The 24717-nt window shown below is 43.5% G+C and overlaps 1 protein-coding gene across 4 annotated transcripts in view; it reads right to left on the minus strand.

Annotated features, from left to right (window-relative positions):
• DNAAF4 (dynein axonemal assembly factor 4) overlaps nucleotides 1-24717 on the minus strand; it is an 84272-nt gene that overhangs the window by 28435 nt on the left and 31120 nt on the right. For all 4 annotated transcript variants that reach the window (XM_062205958.1, XM_062205959.1, XM_062205957.1 and 1 more), the window contains exons 4-7: nucleotides 22613-22841; nucleotides 12309-12454; nucleotides 8605-8714; nucleotides 165-318 (exon numbers count right to left, since the gene is read on the minus strand). In XM_062205958.1, coding sequence (XP_062061942.1) covers nucleotides 165-318; nucleotides 8605-8714; nucleotides 12309-12454; nucleotides 22613-22841 — 639 coding nt within the window. The remainder of the gene's footprint in view (nucleotides 1-164; nucleotides 319-8604; nucleotides 8715-12308; nucleotides 12455-22612; nucleotides 22842-24717) is intronic.

Genomic DNA, 24717 nt, shown 5'->3' on the forward strand with positions numbered 1-24717 from the left:
CTTGTCCATTGGAAAAAAAAAAAAACTGTAAGAGACAGAATAGGCAACACAAATCTTAAAATCTTTGTATCTCAATTATTTAAACAGAATAAAAGATAATCCTCTGAACCAGTAAATAAGAGGATAACAATTTTAAAGCACCCTATATAAACAGATAGGCATACCTTAGAAGAGTCTTCGATCGCTTTGTGTAAATTTTTGAGTTTTAGGTGGCAAGCAGCTCGATTCAAATACAATAATGGGATCTTATTATTTAGTCGGATGGCTAAGTTGTATGCATTAATAGCTGCCAGATAGTTTTCTGTTGCAAACAATTTGCTAATGAGACAAAAACAGAAAAGGAAAACAATAAACACCGAAGCAGAAACACAGAAGTCATGCCTAGCAACACTTGGCAGAGGGAATACCTTTCCTCCTCTGGCATTCCCTGCACGATTACCACTGCTGGTGGCCCAGCCCGATCTCCGTCACATACATACACCAGCATCTACATGCACACCAACAACAGCGATCAGAAGTCTGAGCAGGCATACTTCCCCCCTCCTTTCTACAATGACTGACTCTAGGATGGGCTTGTGGGCTGACCTGGGTCTATCCAGCACAAGGCTTCTAACTTGGGTTTCAAGTTGAGAAAACTTCTCCCCTGGCTGGATATGCATGAAGAAACCATACAGCCCAAATTGTAGCTGATCATTCTCAACACCAGGAGAGGAACTAGACTACAGATGACATGGAAGGATGAAAGGAATAAAAGGGCAGAAAGAAACCAAGTCCTTCATGATGCAGTTAAACTGCTGGAATGCAAAATACCTTTGACTTTCTGGTTACATGAGCCCATTTACATATAGACCCAGTATCACGTGCCTTCATGGAGGCACAGCAACAAGTATAATTTAGTATGCAGAACATAAGGAGGAAAAGCAGAGTGCATAGCAAGTAAAATAAGTTAGGCCATAATGGGTACGGAACTTGCCAAAGTTCTCCAGAGAAAAAGAACAAGACGCGCACAGTCTTGTGCTGCACAATGATTTGGTCAACAATTGGACCGCATATACAACAGCGATCCTCTAAGATGATTTCACCTAGTGATGTCATACCTATCTTAGTCTGTGTTAGCACTAATGAATACACATTTCTGAGTACATATCCCCACTGTTAAGAGACACACGGCTGGGGCCAGCACTGTGGCATAAAGGTTAAGCCTTTGTCGGCAATGTCAGCATCCTATATGGGTGTCAGTTCGTGTCCTGGCAGCTGCTCCACTTCTGATCCAGCTCCCTGCTAATGTGCCTGGGAAAGCAGCAGAAGATGGCCCTAGTGCTTGGGCCACTACACCCACGTGGAAGACCCACAAGAAGCTCCTGGCTTTGGATCAGCCTGGCTCTGGCCATTACAGCCATGTGGGGAGTGACTCAGTGGATGAACGAGATACCCTCTCTCCCCCACCTCCTCTTCTCTCTCTGCAGCTTTGGCTTTCAAATAAATAAATAAATCTTTTTTAAAAAATGGCACACATGGCTGTATAGATACCTAAAAGGGGTTTATTATGAGAGACTGGCTCACGCAGTTATAGAGGTTAAGTCCTATGATCTGCCATCTGCAAATTGGAGGCCCAACAGTGCAGTGTAGTTCCAATTCAAGCCCAGAGGCCAAAGAACTAGGAGAGCCAATGGTCTAAGTAACAAGTCTAAAAGTGTGAGAACCACAGGAGCTGATGTTCAAGGGCAGGAGGCAAATGTCCTCGCTAAAGAAGAGTGAATTTAGGGGGCCAGTGCTGTGGTGCAGTAGGTTAATGCCTGCACCGCTGGCATCCCATATGCGCACCAGTTAGAATCCTGGCTGCTCCACTTCTGATCCAGCTCTCCACTAATGTACCTGGGAAAGCATCAGAGGATGGTCCAAGTGCTTAGGCCCCTGCACTGACATGGGAGACCTGGAGGAAGCTCCTGGCTGCTATCTTCAGTCTGGCCCAGCCCCAGTCGTTGTGGCCATTTGAGGAGTGAACCAGCAGATAGAAGACCTCTCTCTCTGTCTCTATCTCTCTATAACTCTGCCTTTCAAATAAATAAAATAAATCTTAAAAAAAAAAAGGAAGAAGAAGAGTACCTACACTCTTCTTCCACAATTTCATTTTATATGGCCCCAAAGAGAGTGTATGATGCTCACTCACCTTTCTCTTACTTAGTCTACTGTATTTGCAGATGGCAGATCATAAGACTTAACCTCTGTAATTGTGAGTCAATCTCTCATAATAAACCCTTTCTAGGTATCTACACAGTCATGTGTGTGTCATTTTTTTTCCACTTTTTTTTTATTTAATAAATGTGAATTTACAAGTGTATTTATTTATTTATTTGAAAAGCAGAGATGCTAATCTCTTCTGGTAACACACAAAAATAATTTTTGAACTGGATCAGAAGCAAAGCAGCCAGGACTCAAACCAGCCCTCTGATATGTGATGCTGGCATTGCAGGCAGCAGCTTAGCTCACTGTACCAAAACATGGGGCCCCACGCTATCTTTCAAAGACATTTACGGCCGGCTAATCCTTCGCCTGCGGCGCCGGTACTCCAGGTTCTAGTCCTGGTTGGGGCGCCGGTTCTGTCCTGGTTGCTCCTCTTCCAGTCCAGCTCTCTGCTGTGGCCCGGGAAGGCAGTAGAGGATGGTCCAAGTGCTTGGGCCCTGCACCCACATGGGAGACCAGGAGGAAGCACCTGGCTCCTGGTTTTGGATGGGCACAGCACGTGGGCCGTGGCGGCCATTTGGGGGATGAACCAACGGAAGGAAGACCTTTCTCTCTCTCTCTCTTTCTCTCTCTCTCTCTCTCTCTCTCTCTCACTAACTCTGTCAAAAATCAATAAATAAAAATAAATTAATTAATTAAAAAAAAACAAAGACATTTACATAGCATATGGATTTGGAAGACAGAAATAGTATCTCCTGTGGGGTAAAGGGAAAATCCGTTTGCTGTTAACTATAACTAAGATAGTATGTCCTTATAGGGCTAAAGTTAGCAACTTATTTGAATCCTTCTTATAAAAAATTATGTTAACTGTGGGTTTCCTCAGCTACGACAAACACAACGCATGCACAGCATCCACCTGGGCCCACCTCTGGCCCCGCGGGACCTGCGGGCCAAAGAGAAGATCACCAAGCTCAAGCTTCTCACTGTGCCATGAATAATAAAGCCGTGTGTCCCTGACCTATGTTCCTCCTGTCTTCTGGCAGCACCCATGAAACCATGCTAGACTAATCCTTCACAATTCTTTTCAGGGAGTGGCTCCAGATCCAAGCATTGGGAAGAAGTTCAATTTGACAAGTAGAAATGTATGCTGTACTGCAATAAGATGCTAACAAGTAGTTAACAAGAAGCATCAAAAAGATCAATGAAGTAAAAGGATATTCAGACAAGCAGATGGAATTCGGTTACAGAAAATTCAAAAATAGAAAACATACAGAAATTCAGACTAGCTCAAGTTGGTATTGGGGAAGCCTGTCAGCATGTACCAGGCTCCTATTTACAACGCTGAAGTTCAAAAGCAGAATTATCCTGGGTGACAAGGGGAAAAACAAATGTAAACAGAGAATCGGTCTTAAAAGAACTGGGATATTAGGCATGCTACAAAATCTAGCACTTAAGCAGAAAAAATAAGAAAGATACTAGAACTACAATAAGTGATTTTTTCCAATGATTCATTTTATTTATTTGAAAGACACAGTGACAGAAAGAAGGAAACAGAGAGAGAGAAATCTTCCATCTGCTGGCTCACTCCCCAAATGGCTACAACCGTACAGGCAGGGCCATGAGGAAGCCAGGAACCAGGAAATCCAATCAGGTCTTCCACCCAAGGGGCCAAGCATTTGGGCCATCTTCTGCCTCTTTCCCAGGCACATTAGCAGGGAGCTGGATGAGAAGTGGAGCAGCCAGGAATCAAACTGGTACTCCCATATGGGACACTGAAATTGCAAGCAGGAGCTTAACCCACTGTGCCACAATGCCAGCCCCTACATTGTGTACACACACACACAAACACACACAGAAATATACTAATGTTTTGCTGTACCTGACAGTCAAAATTCCAACCTCAGTCAATGATCTCATTTACCCTTTCCACTTTTTTTTTTTTTTTTAAAGAGTTATTTCAGGGGCTGGCACCATAGTGCAGTAGGTTAATCCTCTGCCTGCGGCACTGGCATCCCATATGGGCGCCGGTTCTAGTCCCAGTTGCTCTTCTTCCAATCCAGATTTCTGCTGTGGCCCGGGAAGGCAATGGAGGATGGCCCAAGTGCTTGGGCCCTGCACCCGCATGGGAGACCAGGAAGAAGAACCTGGCTCCTGGCTTCAGATCAGTGTAGCTCCAGCCGTTGAGGCCATTTGGGGGGTGAACCAACGGAAGGAAGACCTTTCTCTCTGTCTGTCTCTCTCACTGTCTGTAACTCTACCTGTCAAATAAATAAATAAAATCTTTAAAAAAATTATTTCATTTATTTGAAAGAGTTACAGAGAGAGGTAGAGCCAGAGAGAGAGAGAGGTCTTCCATTCTGCTGGTTCACTCTCCAAATGACTGCAACAGCCAGAGCTGAGCTGATCCAAAGCCAGGAGCCAGGAGCTTCTTCTAGGTCTCCCACGCAGGTGCAGGGGCCCGAGGACTTGGGCCATCTTCTACTGCTTTCCCAGGCCATAGCAGAGAGCTGGATCGGAAGAGGAGCAGCCAGGTCTCAAACTGGTGCCCATATGGGATGCTGGCACTGCGGGCTGGGGCTTTAACCCACTGAGCCACTGCACTTTTTTTTTTGTTTTTAAAGATTCATTTATTATTTATTTGAAAGGCAGAATTATAGGCATGGCTTACCTGGCTCCACTTCAACACCTACCCCTTCCACCCCTTAATTAAAGTTTCTCTCTCTTTCTCTCCCTTCCTCCCTCCCTCCCTCTCTCTTTCTGCACTAAGCATGCTAGCCAAGTTTAATGAAGAAAGTACACCTCACAAACCAGGAGGGTATCTCAGGAAAGAACTGAGAGCGCAGACTCTGCTCACACTGGAATTTTTATGGATATGCATGTGCGCTTGCTGTTCCCTCTCCCCTCCCTCATGTCTAGGATATTGCTGGGTGGAGGGCTAATAAAACTTTTTAAAAGAGGGGAAAAAGGGCCAGCGCCGTGGCTCAACAGGCTAATCCTCTGCCTTGCGGCGCCAGCACTCCGGGTTCTAGTCCCGGCTGGGGTGCCGGATTCTATCCCGGTTGCCCCTCTTCCAGGCCAGCTCTCTGCTATGGCCCGGGAAGGCAGTGGAGGATGGCCCAAGTCCTTGGGCCCTACACCCGCATGGGAGACCAGGAGAAGCACCTGGCTCCTGGCTTCGGATCAGCGAGATGTGCTGGCCGCAGCGGCCATTGGAGGGTGAACCAACAGCAAAAAGGAAGACCTTTCTCCCTGTCTGTCTCTCTCTCACTATCCACTCTGTCAAAAAAAAAAAAAAAAAAAAGAGGGGAAAAAGGCCGGCGCCGTGGCTTAACAGGCTAATCCTCCGCCTTGCGGCGCCGGCACACCAGGTTCTAGTCCCGGTCGGGGCGCTGGATTCTATCCCGGTTGCCCCTCTTCCAGGCCAGCTCTCTGCTATGGCCCGGGAAGGCAGTGGAGGATGGCCCAAGTGCTTGGGCCCTGCACCCGCATGGGAGACCAGGAGAAGCACCTGGTTCCTGGCTTCGGATCAGCGAGATGAGCCGGCCGCAGCGGCCATTGGAGGGTGAACCAACGGCAAAAAGGAAGACCTTTCTCTCTGTCTGTCTCTCTCACTATCCACTTTGCCTGTCAAAAATAAAAATAAATAAATAAAAGAGGGGAAAAAACAAAAACAAAATCAAGACAATTCATTCCCTTGGCCTTGACCCACTTTTCTCCACTCTTTTTGATTACCTCTTTACTGTCTCCAAATGTATTCAAACTCATTCTATTTTTTTAAAAAAGATTGATTTATTACTTGAATGGCAGAGCTGCAGAGAAAGAAGGGAGAGAGATGGATAGAAATCTTCCATCTGCTGGTTCACTCCCCAGATCATTGCAACAGATGGTGCTAGGCCAGGCTGAAGCCAGGAGCCAGGAGCTTCATCCAGTTCTTCCACATGAGTGCAGGGGTCCAAGTGCTTGGGCCATCTTCCACTGGTTTCCAGGTGCATTTGCAGGGAGTTGGATCAGAGTGGAGCAGCCCAAACTTGAACTGGCACCCATATAGGATGCCAATATGGGAAGTGGTGGCTTAACCCATTACATTACACATTGGCCTCTAGAGATCCTTTTTTATTTTTATTTATTATTTTCTTTTTGACAGGCAGAGTGCACAGTGAGAAAGAGAGAGACAGAGAGAAAGGTCTTCCTTCTCCATTGGTTCACCCTCCAATGGTCGCCGTGGCCAGCACACCGCGCTGATCTGAAGCCAGGAACCAGGTGCTTCTCCTGGTCTCCCATGCGGGTGCAGGGCCCAAGGACCTGGGCCATCCTCCACTGCACTCTCGGACCACAGCAGGGAGCTGGACTGGAAGAGGAGCAGCTGGGACAGAATCCAGCGCCCCAACCGGGACTAGAACCCGGGGTGCCGGTGCTGCAGGCGGAGGATTAGCCTATTGAGCCGCGGCGCTGGCCTAGAGATCCTTTTTTAAATACTTACTCTAACAAGTTAAACTACTACAAAAAATGCTGATAACCCCCCCTTTCCAAAAATATATCTACAGTGGGGGCCTCTCGCCTGAGCTTCAAACTTGCTGCATTCTATCACCCAAATGGGAATTCTTAAGAGAGAGTGAAAACTCAGTATACTCCAAACCAAACTTATTTGCATTTCCCTCCTAACTAGCTCCTCTTTAAGTATTCTCTAATTCAGCGGGTGGCCTCACACACTAATCATTAACACTGGAAACCTAGAAGTCACCCACAAAAACTCCTCTCACCCCCAACAACCAACCAAGAAATTCTGCTTGTTTTACCTCCGAATTATTTATCAAAACTTCCACTTCTCTATGACAATGTTATTGTTCAAAACCTTTGCCAGGGTTTCTGAAACAAATTTCTTTTCCTGCCTGACAGGATAAAATCCTAGAATCTTAACCAAGTACAAGAAGTTCCTGCCTATTCTTCTAGGATCAAATTTTATGTTCTAACACAGAATAACTAATCCATAGTTCCTGGCCTGTGCCATGTTACAAACTGTTCCTGGGCTTTTGCTTTCTTACCTCTGTCTGAAAGGAATACCTTCCTTTCTACTCCTCCTGACACCATGCCTTATCATTAAGGAGAGTTCAAGTGCTACTCTTTCTTGTGTGTGTGTGTGTGTGTGTACAGTCCTTCTGCTTCTCCCTCCCTCCCCTCCTCTCTAATTTTATTTAAGGTACACAAATTTCATGTGTAACTGTTACTTTCTCTAGAAAGCTTTTCCTGAGTCAACCTTCTCCTGCTTAGGGTTAGGGAATCCCTGTTCTGTACTCTCACGCTACCTTGTTCTTATCTAAGTTACTGCATTTTCCATACAGTGTCATAAGCACTTGTGTATGTCTCCCTCCTGATTTCTGTAGTTCAGTGACCATCTGATAGTATGGCAAGTGTCTAGCAATCATTAGATGTCTACTTAATGGCTGAACAAATGCAGAGGAAGGAAGGAGAGAAACAGAAAGAAAGATCACACCTGCTTCTATTGTTGGGAGCAAGAAGATGCAATCTGTCAGCCCCAGGGTTCTGCCCTTCAGCAGAGCGGCCAGTTCCACACCAATTCCCGGAGGTGTAACAGACAGTAGAAAAGACCAAGAAAGAGCAGAGGGGCTGGCACTGGGCAAAGCCGTCGCTTGCAGTGCCAGCATCCCATACAGGTACAGGTGCAAGTCCTGGCTGCTCCATTTCTGCTCCAGCTCTCTGCTATGGCCTGAGAAAGCGGTGGAATTCCCACGTAGGAATACCAGGAAGAAGCTCCTGGCTCCTGGCTTCAAATTAGCCTAGCTCTGGCCATTGCAGCCATTTGGGGAGAGTGAACCAGCAGATGGAAGACCTCTGTCTCTCTTTCTCTTTCTCTCTGTAACTTTGCTTTTCAAATAAATAAATAAATAAATCTTACAGGAAGTGTGTACAATAAATAATATCCACAGGTGTCTCAAAATATTAACTCAAATCTTCACTCAGAAGGTATCATAAAATCACATACAAGGTCTTATATAAATAATACAATGACTGCTTCACTATAAAATGATCATTTATAGATAATACAATAATATTTCAAAAATGGATATGAATAACCAAAAAAGTTGGTTCTTTTTTTAAGAAAAATCCTGTTTTTAAATGGAGGTATAAGGAAGGGTGTATATTAAATATAAAAGTCACTTTAATAAGCATCCCAAAAGATATATTTTTTACTTTATGATATTTAAAGAGAAAAGCACATAAAAGCAGTAACTGGCCTAGTTATATTATCTGAAATTTTTACTATGAAGGCCCTGCCGACCTAATTTGCTTTGTATTCTCTCTAACAACAATGCACACATTTGCCAAAGTATCCAGAGAATGTGGTAAGTACTGATGTCTATACACATGACAAATTTCATGACCAGAATTCCAACAACTCACTTTCCTTTGTCCTTCAACCACTCTGGATTCTTTTCCTCTTCTTTCAAATCAGAAAGCTCAGGAATATCCGCATTCATTGCTCTTCGTGCCTCGGCCTGCTTGTGCAGCCACTGAAAGAAGAGTGGACGGCTTCAGTCCATCTTGTGTCACTATGACAAAATACCTGAGGCGGGCACTTCACAGGGAAGGAGGCTTTCAGCCGACAGTCCAAGACTGGGAGGGCACTCTGCCTACACCGTAACACAGCAGGGGCATCACATGGTGTAAGTGTCCCTCCCCTCCCACCTGAGACAGAGAGAGATCACGAGGCAAGACAAGCAGCCAGGGAGGAGAGGAGCCAGGCTCACCCCTTTATTACAATCTGCTCTACTCAGACCGCTCCCCCTTTTTTTATGGAAAGCTTTTATTTAGTAAATATAAATTTCATAAGTACAATTTTGGATTATAGCGGTTCTTCCCCCCATACCCGCCCTCCCACCCCCAAACCATCCCATATCCTACTCCCTCTCCCATCCCATTCTTCATTAAGATTCACTTTTAATTATCTTTATAAACAGAATATCAACTCTATACTGAGTAAAGATTTCAACAGTTTGCACCCAAACACACAGAGAAAGTATAAAGTACCATTTGAAGACTAGTTTTACCATTAATTCCCACAGTACAACACATTAAGGACAGAGGTCCTACATGGGGAACAAGTGCACAGTGACTCCTGTTGTTGATTTAACAATCGACACTCTTATTCATGACGTCAGTGATCACCTGAGGCTCTTGTCATGAGCTGCCAGGGCCATGGAATCCTTTTGTGACCACAGACTCCATCAGTATTTGGATATGGCCATAAACAAAGTGGAAGTTCTCTCCGTTCAGAGAAAAATACATCCTTCTTTGATGGCCCCTTCTTTCCATTGAGGTCTCACAGAGATCTTTCATGTAGGATATTTTTTGCTACCAAGTCTTGGCTTTCCATGTCTGGAATGCTCTCACAGGCCTTTCAGCCGGACCAGAAAGCCTTAAGGATGGATTCTGAGGTCAGAATGTTTATTACAGTGTTATTTACAGTGAATGTCAATCTAGGAGTCTGCTGTTTGGACTAATTCTCATATTGGACATTCCCTCCTGTTTAATTGTCTATTATTATTACTAGGCACTTTGATGTTATTTATATGATCTCTTTTACACTTAATCCCATCTATATGTTGACTTTAACACTTAATATGATCACTTTAACAATTAAGATGGCATTTTTACTACCAATTTGAATGGGAGTCCCATGACAAGTTTTTAAGCTGCACCCTTAGAAGCAAGTCCGTAGGACTGCATGCAGAACTATACACATTTACAGTTATAAACTACCCCCTCCCTCTCTTATTTCTCCTTTTATTTTTTACTGGAATCTATTTGCAATTGACTTTATATGCATACAATTAACTCTATGTTACATAAAGAGTTCAACATATAGTATGAAGAAAAGGAAAGAAAACAAAGAAAAAAAAGGAAATAAAAAAAGTCCCTCAATAGGATGAGGGCTACTCAAATCACTGTTTCTAAACTTGTCAATTTCACTTCTATAGCTTTCGTTTTAGGAGCACTATTAATTCTCACAGATCAGGGAGAGCATATGGTATTTATCCCTTTTGGACTGGCTTATTTCACTCAGTATGAAGTTTTCCAGATTCCTTCATTTTGTTTCAAATGACCAGATTTCATTTTTTTCTACTGCTGTGTAGTATTCCATAGTGTACATATTGCTTTTTTTTTTTTTAATTTTTCTTTTTCTTTTTTTTTTTTTTTTGACAGGCAGAGTGGACAGTGAGAGAGAGAGACAGAGAGAAAGGTCTTCCTTTGCCGTTGGTTCACCCTCTAATGGCCGCCGCACCGCGCTGATCCGAAGGCAGGAGCCAGGTGCTTCTCCTGGTCTCCCATGGGGTACAGGGCCCAAGCACTTGGGCCATCCTCCACTGCACTCCCGGGCCATAGCAGAGAGCTGGCCTGGAAGAGGGGCAACCGGGACAGAATCCGGCGCCCCGACCAGGACTAGAACCCGGTGTGCCGGCACCGCAAGGCGGAGGATTAGCCTGTTGAGCCATGGCGCCAGCCTAGTGTACATATTTCTTTATCCAGTCTTCAGCTGATGCACATTTAGGTTGATTCCATATCTTAGCTATTGTGAATTGAGCTGCAATAAACATGGAGGCGCAGACAGCTCTTTTGTTTACTGATTTCATTGCCCTTGGGCAAATTCCCAGGAGTGGGATGGACAGGTCATATGGTAGGTCTCTATTCAGATTTTTGAGGTATCTCCATACTGTCTTCCATAGTGGCTTTACCAGTTTACATTCCCACCACCAGTGGGTTAGTGTCCCTTTTTCTCCACATCCTCGCCAGCATCTGTTGTTGGTAGATTTCTGTATGTGAGCCATTCTAACTGGGGTGAGGTGAAATCTCATTGTGGTTTTGATTTGCATTTCCTTGACAGCTAGTGATCCTGAACATTTTTTCATGTGTCTGTTGGCCATTTGGATTTCCTCTTTTGAAAAATGTTTGTTGAAGTCCTTGGCCCATCTCTTAACTGGGTTGTTTGTTTTGTTATTGAAGACATAATATTTATAAATGAACAAAAGATGTTTGGGGCCGGCATTGTGGCATAGCAGGTAAAGTTGTCATCTGTAACTCCTGCATCCCATACGAGTGCTGGTTTGAGTCCCAGCTGTTCCACTTCTGACCCAGCTCCCTGCTGATATGCCTGGTAAAGCAGAGAAAGATGGCCCAAGTATGTGGGCCCCTGAACCACGGGGGAGACTGGGAAGAAGCTCCTGGCTCTTGGCTTCCACCTGGCCCAGCCTGGGTGGTAGCAATCATTTCGGGAGTGAACCAGTGGATGGAAGATCCCTCTCTTTTTGACAGTCTCTTCACTGTGTGTAACTCTGCCTTTCAAATAAATTTAAAAAAAAAACTTTAAAAATGTTTAATTTCAAAATATCACATTAGAAATAGCCATTACTGATAATGTTAATAGCAATCTCCAAATCTCTCCTTTCCAAAATATGTACTACTTCAAAACTTCTAATTTTACTATTAAAAATAATGTACTTTATCAAATTAGTGACTAATACAATAATTTATCCCTTGGAATAAGCAACAGTGCTATATATATTTTTAAGATTTATCTATTTATTTGAAAGGCAGATTGAGGAGAGACACAGAGAGAGATCTTCCACCGGCTGGTTCACTCCCCAGATGGCCGCAACAACCAGGTTGGGCCAGGCCAAAGTCAGAAGCCAGGAGCCAGGAGCTTCATCTGGATCTCCCACATGGGTGCAGGGGCCCAAGCACCTGAGACATTCTCCACTGCTTTCCAAGGTGCATTATCAAGGAACAGATCAGAAGCAGAGCAGCCAGGACTCAAATTAGTGCCATATGGGATGCTGGCAGTGCAGCTTTGTGGCTATAACCTGCTGTGCCAGAGCACCGGCCTTAGCAATACTGTATATTAAATCAATATGCTCTCATCAGTATTACAGAGTAAAAAAAATCTGCAAAATATATTTTCTTTTTAGGAAATACTAAAATACATTCATGACATTATCTTTAAAGTAACAAATACTTAAGAAATTCAGAACCAGCGCTAGATTCAATAGATAAAATACAAATAAAGTAATTTTCATTTGTTGCTATTTAACCAAAGCAAGTATATCTACCTCCTCTTCTTCTGCTACTTGTGATTCACGGAGAGCAGTTGGGAATACTCGAGGGGTAAAGTTGATTTTGATATTGCCGGCAGAGCGAGGAGCAGGAATGCGATCTTCCTTTAACTTCTCAACAAACATATTTCCTGAATTTCCCCCTTTAAAAACAATGGTAAGCAAATAAGTCATTTATTTTACATCTTCTAGTTAACCAAACTGACTTTGGAGCTAAATCCAAAATCTTCAATAAGCCAAAAGTGTTTTCTGCAAGAAGTAATATATATCCATCACTGATGATATGACAGCTGGTCATCTATTCCGTAATCAATGACTGCAGCTACTTTTCTGGGGTTCTCTTTGTTACACCACAGCTCTAGTCCACACCAAATACAGCAGAGGCACTCTGAGCAACTCTATGTCAACTCAAGGTAAGTACCTAGGCAAAGCCATCTCAGCCAATTCCTCCTCGATTTCCTCAAGCTTCTGTAGCAATATCTCCTATACACTTTTCTTGTGATAGTGCAGAAGTCTTTCAGCTACTGGAGAGAACTAATGAGAACAGGCAAAGGATGCAAATGAAAAGCTGCATGTTATTATAAAGGTGGATAGATGCAATGGTTGTGGAATCAACACAAGAGGGGGCTGCAGTGTGGCACAGCAGGTTAAGTGGCTGTCTGGGACATCCGTGATGTCAGTATTCCATGTGAGCGCTGCTTTGAGTCCCAGCTGTTCCACTTCCAATCTAGCTCCCTGCTAATTTGCCTAGGAAAGCACAGGAGGATGGCGCAGGTGCCTGGGCCCGGGTCACCCATGTGAGAGACCCAGATGGAGTTCCAGGATCCTGGTTTCAGCCTGGCCCAGACCTGGCCATTATGGTCATTTGGGGGAGTGAACAAGCAGATAGAAAAACTCTTTGTCTGTCTCTCCATCTCTCTCTCTGTAACTCTGCCTCTCAAAAAAAAAAAAAAAAAAAAAATCTTAAAAGAAGCCAATATAAGAGGAGAAATTAATCTATACACTGGAATATAGTCTAAATTAATAAAAGGAAGGAAAAGTAGCTTAAAATAATCCATAAAAGTACCAAAAATATGAAAGAGGTATAAAGGCAAATATCAAAACTGGTGAAAAATTTGAAACAAAGGGACAGATAGCAATACTATTGATAGGAAATAAACAAATAAGACAAAAACAATTTCCAATTTAAAAACTGCAAAAGTGCCCGATTAGACATTTCAAAGGAGAAGAGCATGGAAGTAAAAAAGTGTCCTGGACCCAGAGGTGGTAGCCAAATCATGTGACGACCGAGGAAAACTGCACCAGCCTGGACGTCTGTGGACGTCTGAGGCCTGGATAATCCACTGATCACTGCTGTAGAACAAACTGCCCTACTATAGAGAGCTAAATTGCTATCTTGTTTGATCTGTAATTTTAGATCTGTTCATTACAATGGTTAGCTTGAACTACCTAAATACAATGTCCCAGGGAATTTATGCCCGAGTAAATTATTGCTTACTTACCAAGGCAAGGACATTCCTAGAGGTATGCAGTGATTCAGCCCTTATCACTTAACCAGCTTTTCTACACAAACCACACAAAGAAACATACCAGAATATGAAAAGTAAAATTAAGGACCTGTGACTGGGGAATTTGAGGGCAAAATGAAAAACTGTTGAGTTTTCTAAAACAGTGGAGAATACACCAAAAATATGAATGCTATTTTTAAAAAGACTTATGTATTTTATTTGAAAGTCAGATTTACAGAGAGAAGGAGAGGCAGAGAAAGAGAGGTCTTCCATCTGCTGGTTCACTCCCCAATTGGCTGCAACGGCCGGAGCTGCACCGATCCGAAGCCAGGAACCAGGAGCTTCTTCCAGGTCTCCCATGCAGATGCAGGGGCCCAAGGACTTGGGCCATCTTCTACTGCTTTCCCAGGCCACAGCAGAGAGCTGGATCAGAAGTGGAGCAGCCGGGACTAGAATCGGCAACCATATGGGATGTCAGCACTTCAGGTGGCAGCTTTACCTGCTATGCCACAGCGCTGGCCCCGAACGTTATTTTAATAAAGTTCATTTATTTATTTGAAAGGAAGAGGGAAAGAGATGGGGGGAAGGGAGCAAAGAAAGAGCGAGTGAGAGAGATGTCTATCATTCACTGGCTCATTCCCTAAATAGCCTCAAAGGCCAGAAGCAGAAGCTGGGAGCGGGGCCATCTGTCTAGGTCTCCCACGGGAGTGGCAGCCAATTCCTTGAGCCATCTCCGCTGCCTCCTAGGGCATGCATGAAAAGCAGGACACTGGAGTCAGGAGTCAGAGTCAGGTATGCAACACAGGCGCTCCAATACGATACACAGGCATCTTAACTGTGAGGCCAAATGCCTGCCCCTTCTAGTGCTTTCTCTGTCGTATTTTAAATCTCTTTGTTCTACTTTCTGAAATATTTTCTTGACCATATTCCAACCCTTTGATATATTTTTTATTTTAATCACATCTTTAATTTCTAAACATTTTTATTCCCTCAAGATTCTTTGTTATAGTCCTATGTTCTGGTTTAAAGATTAAAATATGTTCTCATCTTTCTGAGGTCATGAATTAGTTCCTTTGGTTTTCTTCTGTTTCCTACATTATTGGGTTGTTCCAAGTTGCGTTTTTCTGTTTCTTAGCTACCTGCTCAGAGTAAAGGTTCTGACTGGAAGTTCTGTGTGCAAGAATGAAGCCTGTTGACCAGTGAGCTTCGGCAGGGTGAGTCAGCTGGGCCATTACAGATGTGAGTACTTTTTGCATCTTACTCTGGTCAGCTTCCCTGTAGGGGGAATGCCAGTGAATTGTTCCTGTACACACTGTATGTGCAAGAGCAAAATGGACAGGATAGGAGTAAAGACAAAACAATCTCTTGAATCAGTATTTAGATTTTCACAATGAAGACTTGCATAAGTTGCACTTAATCTTTTCAGTTTTCAGAGGATAAGCCCAACTCATCTTCAATGGCATAAAAAATAAACCTCCAAACTCCTGCCACACAGGAGAAGATCCAGTAGTCAGACTCTGCTTAGGTACTTTCAACCAACCTTCTTATTTCCTTCAGTCATCCATTTAGCCCACACTTTTAGCAGTACCTAGTTCTTCCAACTTGATAATGAAGGCTCCCCTCTCGTCTCATCAAGCTTTTAGCAGTGTGTAAGTAGACAGCTAAGCTCCAGAGGTTTCTTTTTTTTTTTTTTTTTTTTTTTGCCAGGCAGAGTGGATAGTGAGAGAGAAAGAGAGAGAGAAAGGTCTTCCTTTTTGCCGTTGGTTCACCCTCCAATGGCCGCTGCAACCGGCGCAGCTCGTTGATCCGAAGCCAGGAGCCAGGTGCTTCCTCCTGGTCTCTCATGCGGGTGCAGGGCCCAAGGACTTGGGCCATCCTCCACTGCCTTCCCGGGCCACAGCAGAGAGCTGGCCTGGAAGAGGGGCAACCAGGACAGAATCCGGCGCCCCAACTGGGACTAGAACCAGGTGTGCCGGCGCCGCAAAGCGCAAGATTAGCCTGTTAAGCCACGGCGCCAGCCCAGAGGTTTCTTTTTAAGAGTTATTTATTTATTTGACAGGAAGAGATATAGATAGAGAGGGAGAGATAGAGAGAGGTCTTTCATTTGCTGGTTCACTCCACCACAATGGCTGGGGCTGGGCCTACCCAAAGCCAGGAGCCAGGAGCCAGGAGCCAGGAGCCAAGAGCTTCTTCAGGGTCTCCCATGGGGGTACAAGGGCCCAAACACTTCCACTGCTTTCCCAGGTTATTAGCAAGGAGCTGGATTCAAAGAGGATCATCCAGGCAGGAACTGGCATCTCTATGGGATGCTGGTGCCGAAGGGGAAAGCTTAACTTAACAGCCATAGTGCCGGACTCAGAGGATTCCTTTTTATTTGTTAAGATTTATTTGTTTATCTGAAAAGAAGAGTTACAGAGAGAGAGGGAGAGAGATCTTCCACCTGCTGGTTCCCTCCCCAGATGGCCACGATGGCCAGAAGTGACCCAGGCTGAAGCCAGGAGCCAGGAACTTCTTCTAGGTCTATCATGTGGGTGGCAGGGGGCCCAAGCACTTGAGCCATCCTCCACTACTTTTCCAAGGCCACTGGCAGGGAGCTGGATCGGATGTGGAGCAGCCTGCTAAGCCACAACACCCACCCCGAGGCTTCCTTTTTCAAACAAAGCTCTTTCTAAGGAGGCAGGGAAGCCCCTGCAGTCGGACGGTCACTTCAGTGTTCGTTAACTCCCTCTTCCTGGCCCTCTGAGCAACAGCACAAGGACAGAGAATGTCAAATGTAGCCCTGTTGTGGGACGGCCACGGTAGTCCTGCTACAGTAAGCATAGCTCGGGGAATAATAGTAGTCTTTGCTGCTTCTCTGCTAAAGCTATTACCAATAAACCATATTGTTAGTTAGCTTCGACAAATAACTGATGCACAATCATTTATGTACAATAACCTGATTTCATTTTAAAGTAAATTGAGCTCTGACAACTGCACACATGCATGAAACAATAATCACAATCAAGACAAACAACTTCATCACCTCCAAGAACTCTTGACCTCCCTGGAAACCCACCTTTCCATTCACCTCTGGCTCAAGACAACCACGGATCGGATTCCAGTCACCATAAATTAGTACTTTTAAAATTTCATACAGTATTGACTATTTCATGCTGGAGCCTTTGTTCAGCATAATTCTGTGACTCATTCATGTGTGCATCAGCAGCCTTTGTATTGCACAATAACAGTCTATTTTATTAATACGTGAGGGTTTGTTCATTCATTCACCTACTGATGGGCATTCGGGTTGTTCCAGTTATGTGCTATTATGAACAAAGCTGCTATAAACACCTGAATGTCTTTAGGTGGACACATTTCACTTCTGTACATATCTAAGACTAGAATGGCTCAGCTATACAACTTTTAAAGAAACTGCCCCAAACACTCATCAAAAGTGGTTCTAGCATCTTCTATTCCTACCAGCAATGAATAAGAATTCCAGTGCAGCACATCAACAACAGCTGGCACTGATGAACTCTTTTTTTTGTTTTTTAGATTTTAAAAATTTATTTATTTGACAGGTAGAGTTACAGACAGTGAGACAGACAGAAAGGTCTTCCTTCTGTTGATTCACTCCCCAAATGGCCGCAACAGCCAGAACTGCGCTGATCTGAAGCCAGGAGCCAGGTGCTTCCTCCTGGTCTCCCATGCAGGTGCAGGGGCCCAAGCACCTGGGCCATCCTCCACTGCACTCCCGGGTCACAGCAGAGAGCTAGACTGGAAGAGGAGAAACAGGGACTAGAACCTGGCACCCAAATGGGATGCCAGCACTGCAGGCAGAGGATTAACCTAGTGAGCCACGGCGCCAGTCTCTAATGAACTCTTTCATTTTAGCCACTTTAATGGGTATACACTGTGTCTCACTGTGATTTTAATTTGCATTTCCCTGATGACTAATGATCCTGAACATCTTTCTATGTGGTTTAATTGCCATTCACATATCTTCTTTTGTGAAATGTTCATTCAAATTTTTGTCCAATTGTTTTTAACTGGGTTGTCTTTTTCCATACATAGCATGCATATAGTGAAGCAAGTATCATTCATTTATTTCCATAAAGACCAACATGTACAGGGCCAGAATCGTGGTGCAGTGGGTTAAAACACATCCTGTAAAGCCAGAATCCCAGATGGGCGCAGGTTCAAGTCCCAGTTGCTTTACTTCCAATCCAGTGGACTTCTAATGTGCCTGGGAAAGCAATGGAGCATGGCCCAAAAACTTGGGTCCCATGTGGGAGATCCAGAAAAAGCTCCTGGCTCTGGCCTAGCCCAGCCCTGGTGAGTGTGGCCAATGGGGGAGTGAACCAGATGACAGATGTTTCTCTGTCTCTCTCTCTCTCTCTGTTATTCTTTCTTTCCTTCTTTCTTTTTAAAAAGAGTTTATTATTTATTTGAAAGGCAGATTTACAGAGATAGAGAGAGAGAGAGAGAGAGAGACAGACAGATCTTCTATCTGCTGGTTCACTCCCCAAATGGCTGCAATGGCTGGAGCTGGGCCAGGCCGAAGCCAGGAGCCAGGAACTTCTTCTGTGTCTCCCACATGGGTGCAGAAGCCCAAACACTAAGGCATCTTTCACAGCCTCTCCCAGGTCATCAGCAGGGAGCTGGATCAGAAATAAAACAACAGGGACTGGAACCAATACCCATATGGATGCTGGCACTATAGGTAGTAGCTTAACCTGCTGTGCAATTGTGCTGGCTCCATTATTCTGCCTTCCAACTAAATCAGTCTTAAATCAAAAAAAGATAACATCTTGTTTAAGATTTTCTATCCCCATTGGATCACCTTGTTACCATGATTCATGATGCCATGGGCTAAGCCTCCACCTGTGGTGCCAGCATCCCCTATGGGCATCCGTTCGAGTCCCAGTTGCTCCTCTTCTGATCCAGCTCTCTACTACTGCCTGGGAAAGCAGTGGAAGATGGCCCAAGTGCTTGGACCCCTGTACCCACACGGAAGACCTGGAAGAAACTCCTGTTCCTTTGGACCAGTCCAGCTCTGGCTGTTGCGGCCATTTGAGGAGTAACCAGCAGATGGAAGATCTTTCTGTCTTTTCCTCTGTCTATAACTTTACCTCTCAAAAAATAAATAAAATCTTTAAAAAGAAAGATTAATTTTAAAAAGTTATTAGTTATGGTAGCAATGTTGTATATTTCTAGGGGTTTCCACATAGAAAATCATGTCATCTACAGTTTTACTTCCTTTTAAACTTTATGCCTTTTTCTTCTTCTTATCTTAATGTAATAGTTGGGACTTCAAGTCTAATGCTGAATAGAACCGAAAGCTGAACGTATAATGTTAAACAGAATTGGTGAAATTGGATATTCCTGACTTGTTCTTGGAACTATGGGGCAAAATACTCAATAATTTCCCAGTAAATGTGTTTGCTATGGGTCTCCTGAACAAGGTCTTTTATCAGATTCAGAAAGATCCTTCCTCTAATTTCCTGAGAAATTTTTATCATAAATATGATAGCTTTTATAAAATATCTTTCTGTTATAATGAAATGATAATATTTTTTCTTTATTCTGCTAATACAATGAATTACACTGTGTCAAATGATAAACAATCTTGCATCCCTAGGATAAATTTTCCCTGGCCATACGGTACTACTCATTTTACTTATTACAAGATTCAGTTTGCTATTATTTTCTTATGTATTTGGTTAAACATTGTTTTGGGTTATGTCTATGAAGGTGTTTATGGCGTAGTGGGCTAAGACTCCACCTGTGGCACTGGCATTCCCTATGGGTGCTAGGTCTAGTCTCAGCTGCTCCATTTCTTTTTTGCTGTTGTTGTTGATGAAGTGCACTGTTTTCATTCACAGCAGTTCTTACTATGTTTAAGCGGTGTGCCATTTGTTGCACAGCAGCATATTTGGAACAGAAAAGATCAGTGAGTTACATCATTAGTTTACATTTGCATTGTAAATCCCATCAATTTTTAAAAATTTAAAGAATACAGATTTCATAAATATAACTTTAGGAATATAGTGATTCTTCCCACTATACCCACTCTCCTAACCCTCCTCTTCCCTTCTCCCATTGCCAGTCCCCCCATCCTCCATTAAGCTTCATTTTCAATTAACTTTGTACACCAAAGACCAACTCTATAGTAAGTAAAGATTTCAACAAATTGCACACACACACACACACACAAACTGTCTGAGAACTGGTTTTATAGTTAACTGTTCACTTTTATAGGTACTGTTCACTTTTTTTTAAGGAATTATTGTGTTATTGTTACTGGAGATTGGCTTCTCAGGCATTCTTTTTTGTTTTTTTTTGTTAAGATTTATTTATTCATTTGAGAGGTAGAGTTACAGAGAGAGGGAGAGACAGAGAGAAAGGTCTTCCATCTGCTGGTTTACTCTCCAAATGGCTACAACGGCTGGAGCTGGGCCAATTTGAAGCCAGGAGCTTCTTCTGGGTCTCCCATGCGGATGCAGTGACCCAAGCACCTGGGCCAACTTCCACTGCTTTCCCAGGCCATAGTAGAGAGCTAGATTGGAAGAGAAGCAACCAGGACAATAACTGGTGCCCATACTGGATGGAGGTGGAGGCTTAGCCCACTACGCGCAGCGCCGGCCCTTTGTTCACACTTTTAAAGACTCTGCTTTCAGTTTTGTGAATTTGCCATTTCCAATGCTTTCAATTTATTCTTTTTTTTTTTTTTCAGGTTTTCTTTTCTTTTCTTTCCCTCCCCAAAGAAACCTTTTATTTAATGAATACAAATTTCATAAGTACAACTTAAGGAATATAGTTATCCTTCCCACCATACCGCCCTCCCACCCTCATCAATTTATTCTTGAAGATCCAAGTTCCCCCTAACATCACTTCTTTGCAGCCTTAAGAATTTCTTAAGCATTTATTGTAAACAAATTGGCTGGCAAGAAATGCTCTTAATTATCCTTTATAATGAAATATTTTATTTTGCAGTTATTTTTATATGATTAAAGAGGGTTGAATGGTGGTCTCAAAAACATATGTTCAAGTCCTAACTTCTGGTACCTGTGAATGTGGATGTATTAATCTGGTTCTCCTGAGAAACAATTAACAGGAGAGACAGTCACACAGATAGAGATATAGAAATAAAGAGATTTACTCATATGCAGTATGCATTTGAAGGAAGGACCAACATCCCAGCTCAAAAATAATCAGACACACAGAGAAAGAATTCTCTCTTACTCAGCCTTTTACTCCAATCTGGGCATCAAGAGAATGGGGAAGGCAATCTGTTTTATTCAGTCTATTGATTAAAATGCTAATCTTGGGGGCTGACACTGTGGCACAGCCAGTTAAACTGCTGTCTGCAGCAGTGGTATCCCATATGGGAGCAGTTCAAGTCCCGGTTGCTCCACTTGCAATGCAGCTCCCTGGTAAGGAGCCTGGGAAAGCTGCAGAAGATGGCCCAAGTGCTTGGGCCCCTGTGCCCAGTTGGGAGACCCAGAAGAAGTCCTGGCTTTGGCCTGGCTCAGCTCTGGCCGATATGGCCATTTGGGGAGTGAATCAGTGAATGGAAGATCAATCTCTCTCTCACTCTCTCGCTCTCTCTCTCTCTGTATGTGTACAACTGACTTTCAAATAAAATGAATAATGTGACTATATTGAGGATGTTAAGATGAGATCATTCTGGATTTAGGGTAGTCCAAAAATCCAATGACCAATATGCTAACAAGAGACAGAAAAAGAGACTACACAGATACAAACAGGAAGGCATGTGAACAGTAAAGACAGAAGCAGAGATTAAGGCAATGTAGCAGCCAGCACCTCAGCTCACTAGGCTAATCAGCTCACTAGGCTAATCCTCCGCCTGAGGTACTAGTTCTAGTCCCGGTTGGGGCGCCAGATTCTGTCCCAGTTGCTCCTCTTCCAGTCCAGCTCTCTGCTGTGGCCTAGGAGGTCAGTGGAGGATGGCCCAAGTGCTTGGGCCCTGCACCCGCATGGGAGACCAGGAGGAAGCACCTGGCTCCTGGCTTCGGATCAGTGTAGTGCACCGGCCGTGGTGGCCATGTGGGGGGTGAACCAATGGAAGGAAGACCTTTCTTTCTGTCTCTCTCTCTTACTGTCTAACTCTGCCTGTCAAGGAAAAAAAAAAAAAAAAAAGGTAATGCAGCTACAAGCCAAGGAATGCAAAGGATTAAAGATACTCATGAGAGGTTAGGACACAGGCATGGCAAAGATTCTCCCTTAGAGCCTGCAGAAGGAAATAACCCTCCCAGTACCTCCCAATTTCTGTTGTTTTAAGCAACAAAGTGTGTGGTAATTTGTTGCAGAAGCCCTAGAAAATGAATACATGAATATTTTTTACTTGATACAGAATTCTGCTTTGTTTTAGCAGCTTAAAATGTTAAAGGGGCTGGAGTTGTGGTACAGCAGGTTAAGCCACCACTTGTGACATTAGCATCTCATATCTGAGTGCTGGTTCAAGTCCTGGCTGCTCTGCCTACAATCCAGCTCCCTGCTAAGAAACCTGGGAAAGCAATGGAAGACAGTACAAGTACTTGGGACCCCACTACCCACTGTGAGACCCAGATGGAGTTCCTGGCTCCTGGCTCCAGCCTGGCCCAGCCCTAGCTTTTGCAGCCCTTTGGGGGAAGGGAATCAGCAAACGAAGATCTCTTTCTCTCCCTCTCTGTAACTGCATTTCAGATAAATAAATACCGCTTTCAACACAAACAAAACAGTGTCATGTAAGCATGTACTTCACCAACAGGACTCACTCTTTCAGAAAATTAATTAAATTGATTACAGTACCTTTTGGGGCAAGATTTCCGGATGCCACATTCCTAGTAAGACTTTTATGTTTTAATTTTTTCCTTTCTTCTTCAGTTTGCTTCTCTTGACATAATTTGTCAGGTCTCTGAATTCGTTTTTTTTCTTCAGCTTTTCTTTGGCTTTCTTTCCAGGCTTCCAATTCTTTAGTTGCTTTTTTCCGTTCATTTTCTTTAATACTTTCAATTTTTTTCCTCTCTTCTTCTTCAATCTGTAAAAGTTGCAATTACCAAATAATTAAAAATAAATAAAAAGCAGCACTTATCTTAAATAAGAAATTCATCATAATTATTCTTACCTCTAATCTCTTATAACTGCATTTTAACAAGAGCTAGTAAATAAACAATTAAAATGGGGAAATTAAATGATTTAGTCAAATGACTACTGATTTGGGGCCATGGAACACGGGTGTTAGTCCCAGATCTACCAAAGACTATTGAATATGATCTTGGGCAATCATTTTCTCTAGCCTCAGCTTACTTAAATGTAAAATTTGGAGGGGGAATGGAACATTGACTTAGATCATATTATCTAAGGGCCTGATAAAACAAATAAGAACATATAATCAAGACCCTGGCATCCTACTTTGGAATGCCAGTTCCAGTCCTAGCTCCTCTGCTTCTGATACAGCTCCTTGCAAATGCTCTTGGGAAGGCAGCAAATGGTGGCCCAAGTGCTTGGGCCCCTGCCACTCCTGTAGTGTCCCAGATGAATTCCTGGCTCCTCCTGGCTGTGGCCGACACAGCTCCAGCTGTTGCAGCCATTTGAGTAGTGAATCAGAAGATGATCTGTCTGTCTCTCCCTCTCTCTTGCCACTCTGCTTTCCAAGTAAATAAGTACATCCTAAAAATAATTTATCACTCTAAAAATTAGGCCAGTTCTTTAAAACCACACACATACATGAGCATACATGTGCTTGCCTTTTCTTAGGACTAAAGTTGTGCCACCTCTCACCTGAGAAGAGGGAATAGTACGCAGGGAAACAGGAAAGATGATAGAGAGACTGCCTAATAGGTGGAAACACTTGATCTCTTAACCCTGCTGCTATGCTTGCATTAGTAGTGGTTTAACATTCTCACATGCCAGATTAATCTGAAAGTAATATCTTGTGCAGAAAAACAGCAGCTTTTCTCCCTTTTGCAAACTTCCTCACATGGACAAGAAATAAAAACAGTGAAATTCAATAATCAGTTGGTTTATTATGATTGAATCTATGTATGTGACTTCCCTGTGGAACGAAAAATGTCACATCTCCTATAGAAATGCAAAATGATCAAAATGTTCTGTGCTATACAATACAGTCACTACTCACATGTGGATAATTAAGAACTCCAAATGTGGCTACTGTGACTAAGGAAATGAATTTTTTGTGACTGCTGTAAATATTCTTGAAAGGCAGAGCGAGATCGATCATCCACTGGTTCACTGCCCAAAAAGACTGTAATAGTCAGGGCTAGACCAGGCTGAAGCCAGGAGCCCAAGTCCTTAGGTCATCTTCAGCTGCCTCCCAGGATGCCATTTGTAGGAAGCTGGACTGGGAGATGGAATATGGGCCTCTCAAGCCACAGCCTAACTTGTTGAGCCATAATGCCCAACCTTTAATTTACATTTAAATGGTAAACCTGGGCTTTATTTAATTAATTAATTTATTTATTTATGAGGCAAAAAGACCGAGCACCCCCATGCATCCACTCACTCCAAATCATCAGGGCAGTGGTATGAGGAGCTGGGATCCTGGAAACAATCCAGGGCCCCCACCTAGGTAGCAGGAACCCAACTATTTGAGCCATCATTGTAGTGTAGACCCCAGGGTTGGATGCAGGAGCTGTGGCTCCCTCTCTGGTTAACAGAGCACTGTTTTGAGCCCTGGCTCTGTTGCCACAAATTCAATGAGGATAACTTTACCCAGTCCAATGTTTGCCTTTATCCTTCTCTGCCACTACACATGGAAGAAGGGAAATGTGACAAGCAGACACCCTCACCCCTCATAATTCCTGCAAGCAGAGTAAATTTTAAATAAAGTTTTTTAAAAGGTGTATTTAGCCTAGAAGTTAAGATGTCTGCACTCTACACTGGAGCGCGGCAGC

Source organism: Lepus europaeus, chromosome 11 (genome assembly GCF_033115175.1).
Source record: "Lepus europaeus isolate LE1 chromosome 11, mLepTim1.pri, whole genome shotgun sequence".
Lineage (NCBI taxonomy): Eukaryota > Metazoa > Chordata > Mammalia > Lagomorpha > Leporidae > Lepus > Lepus europaeus.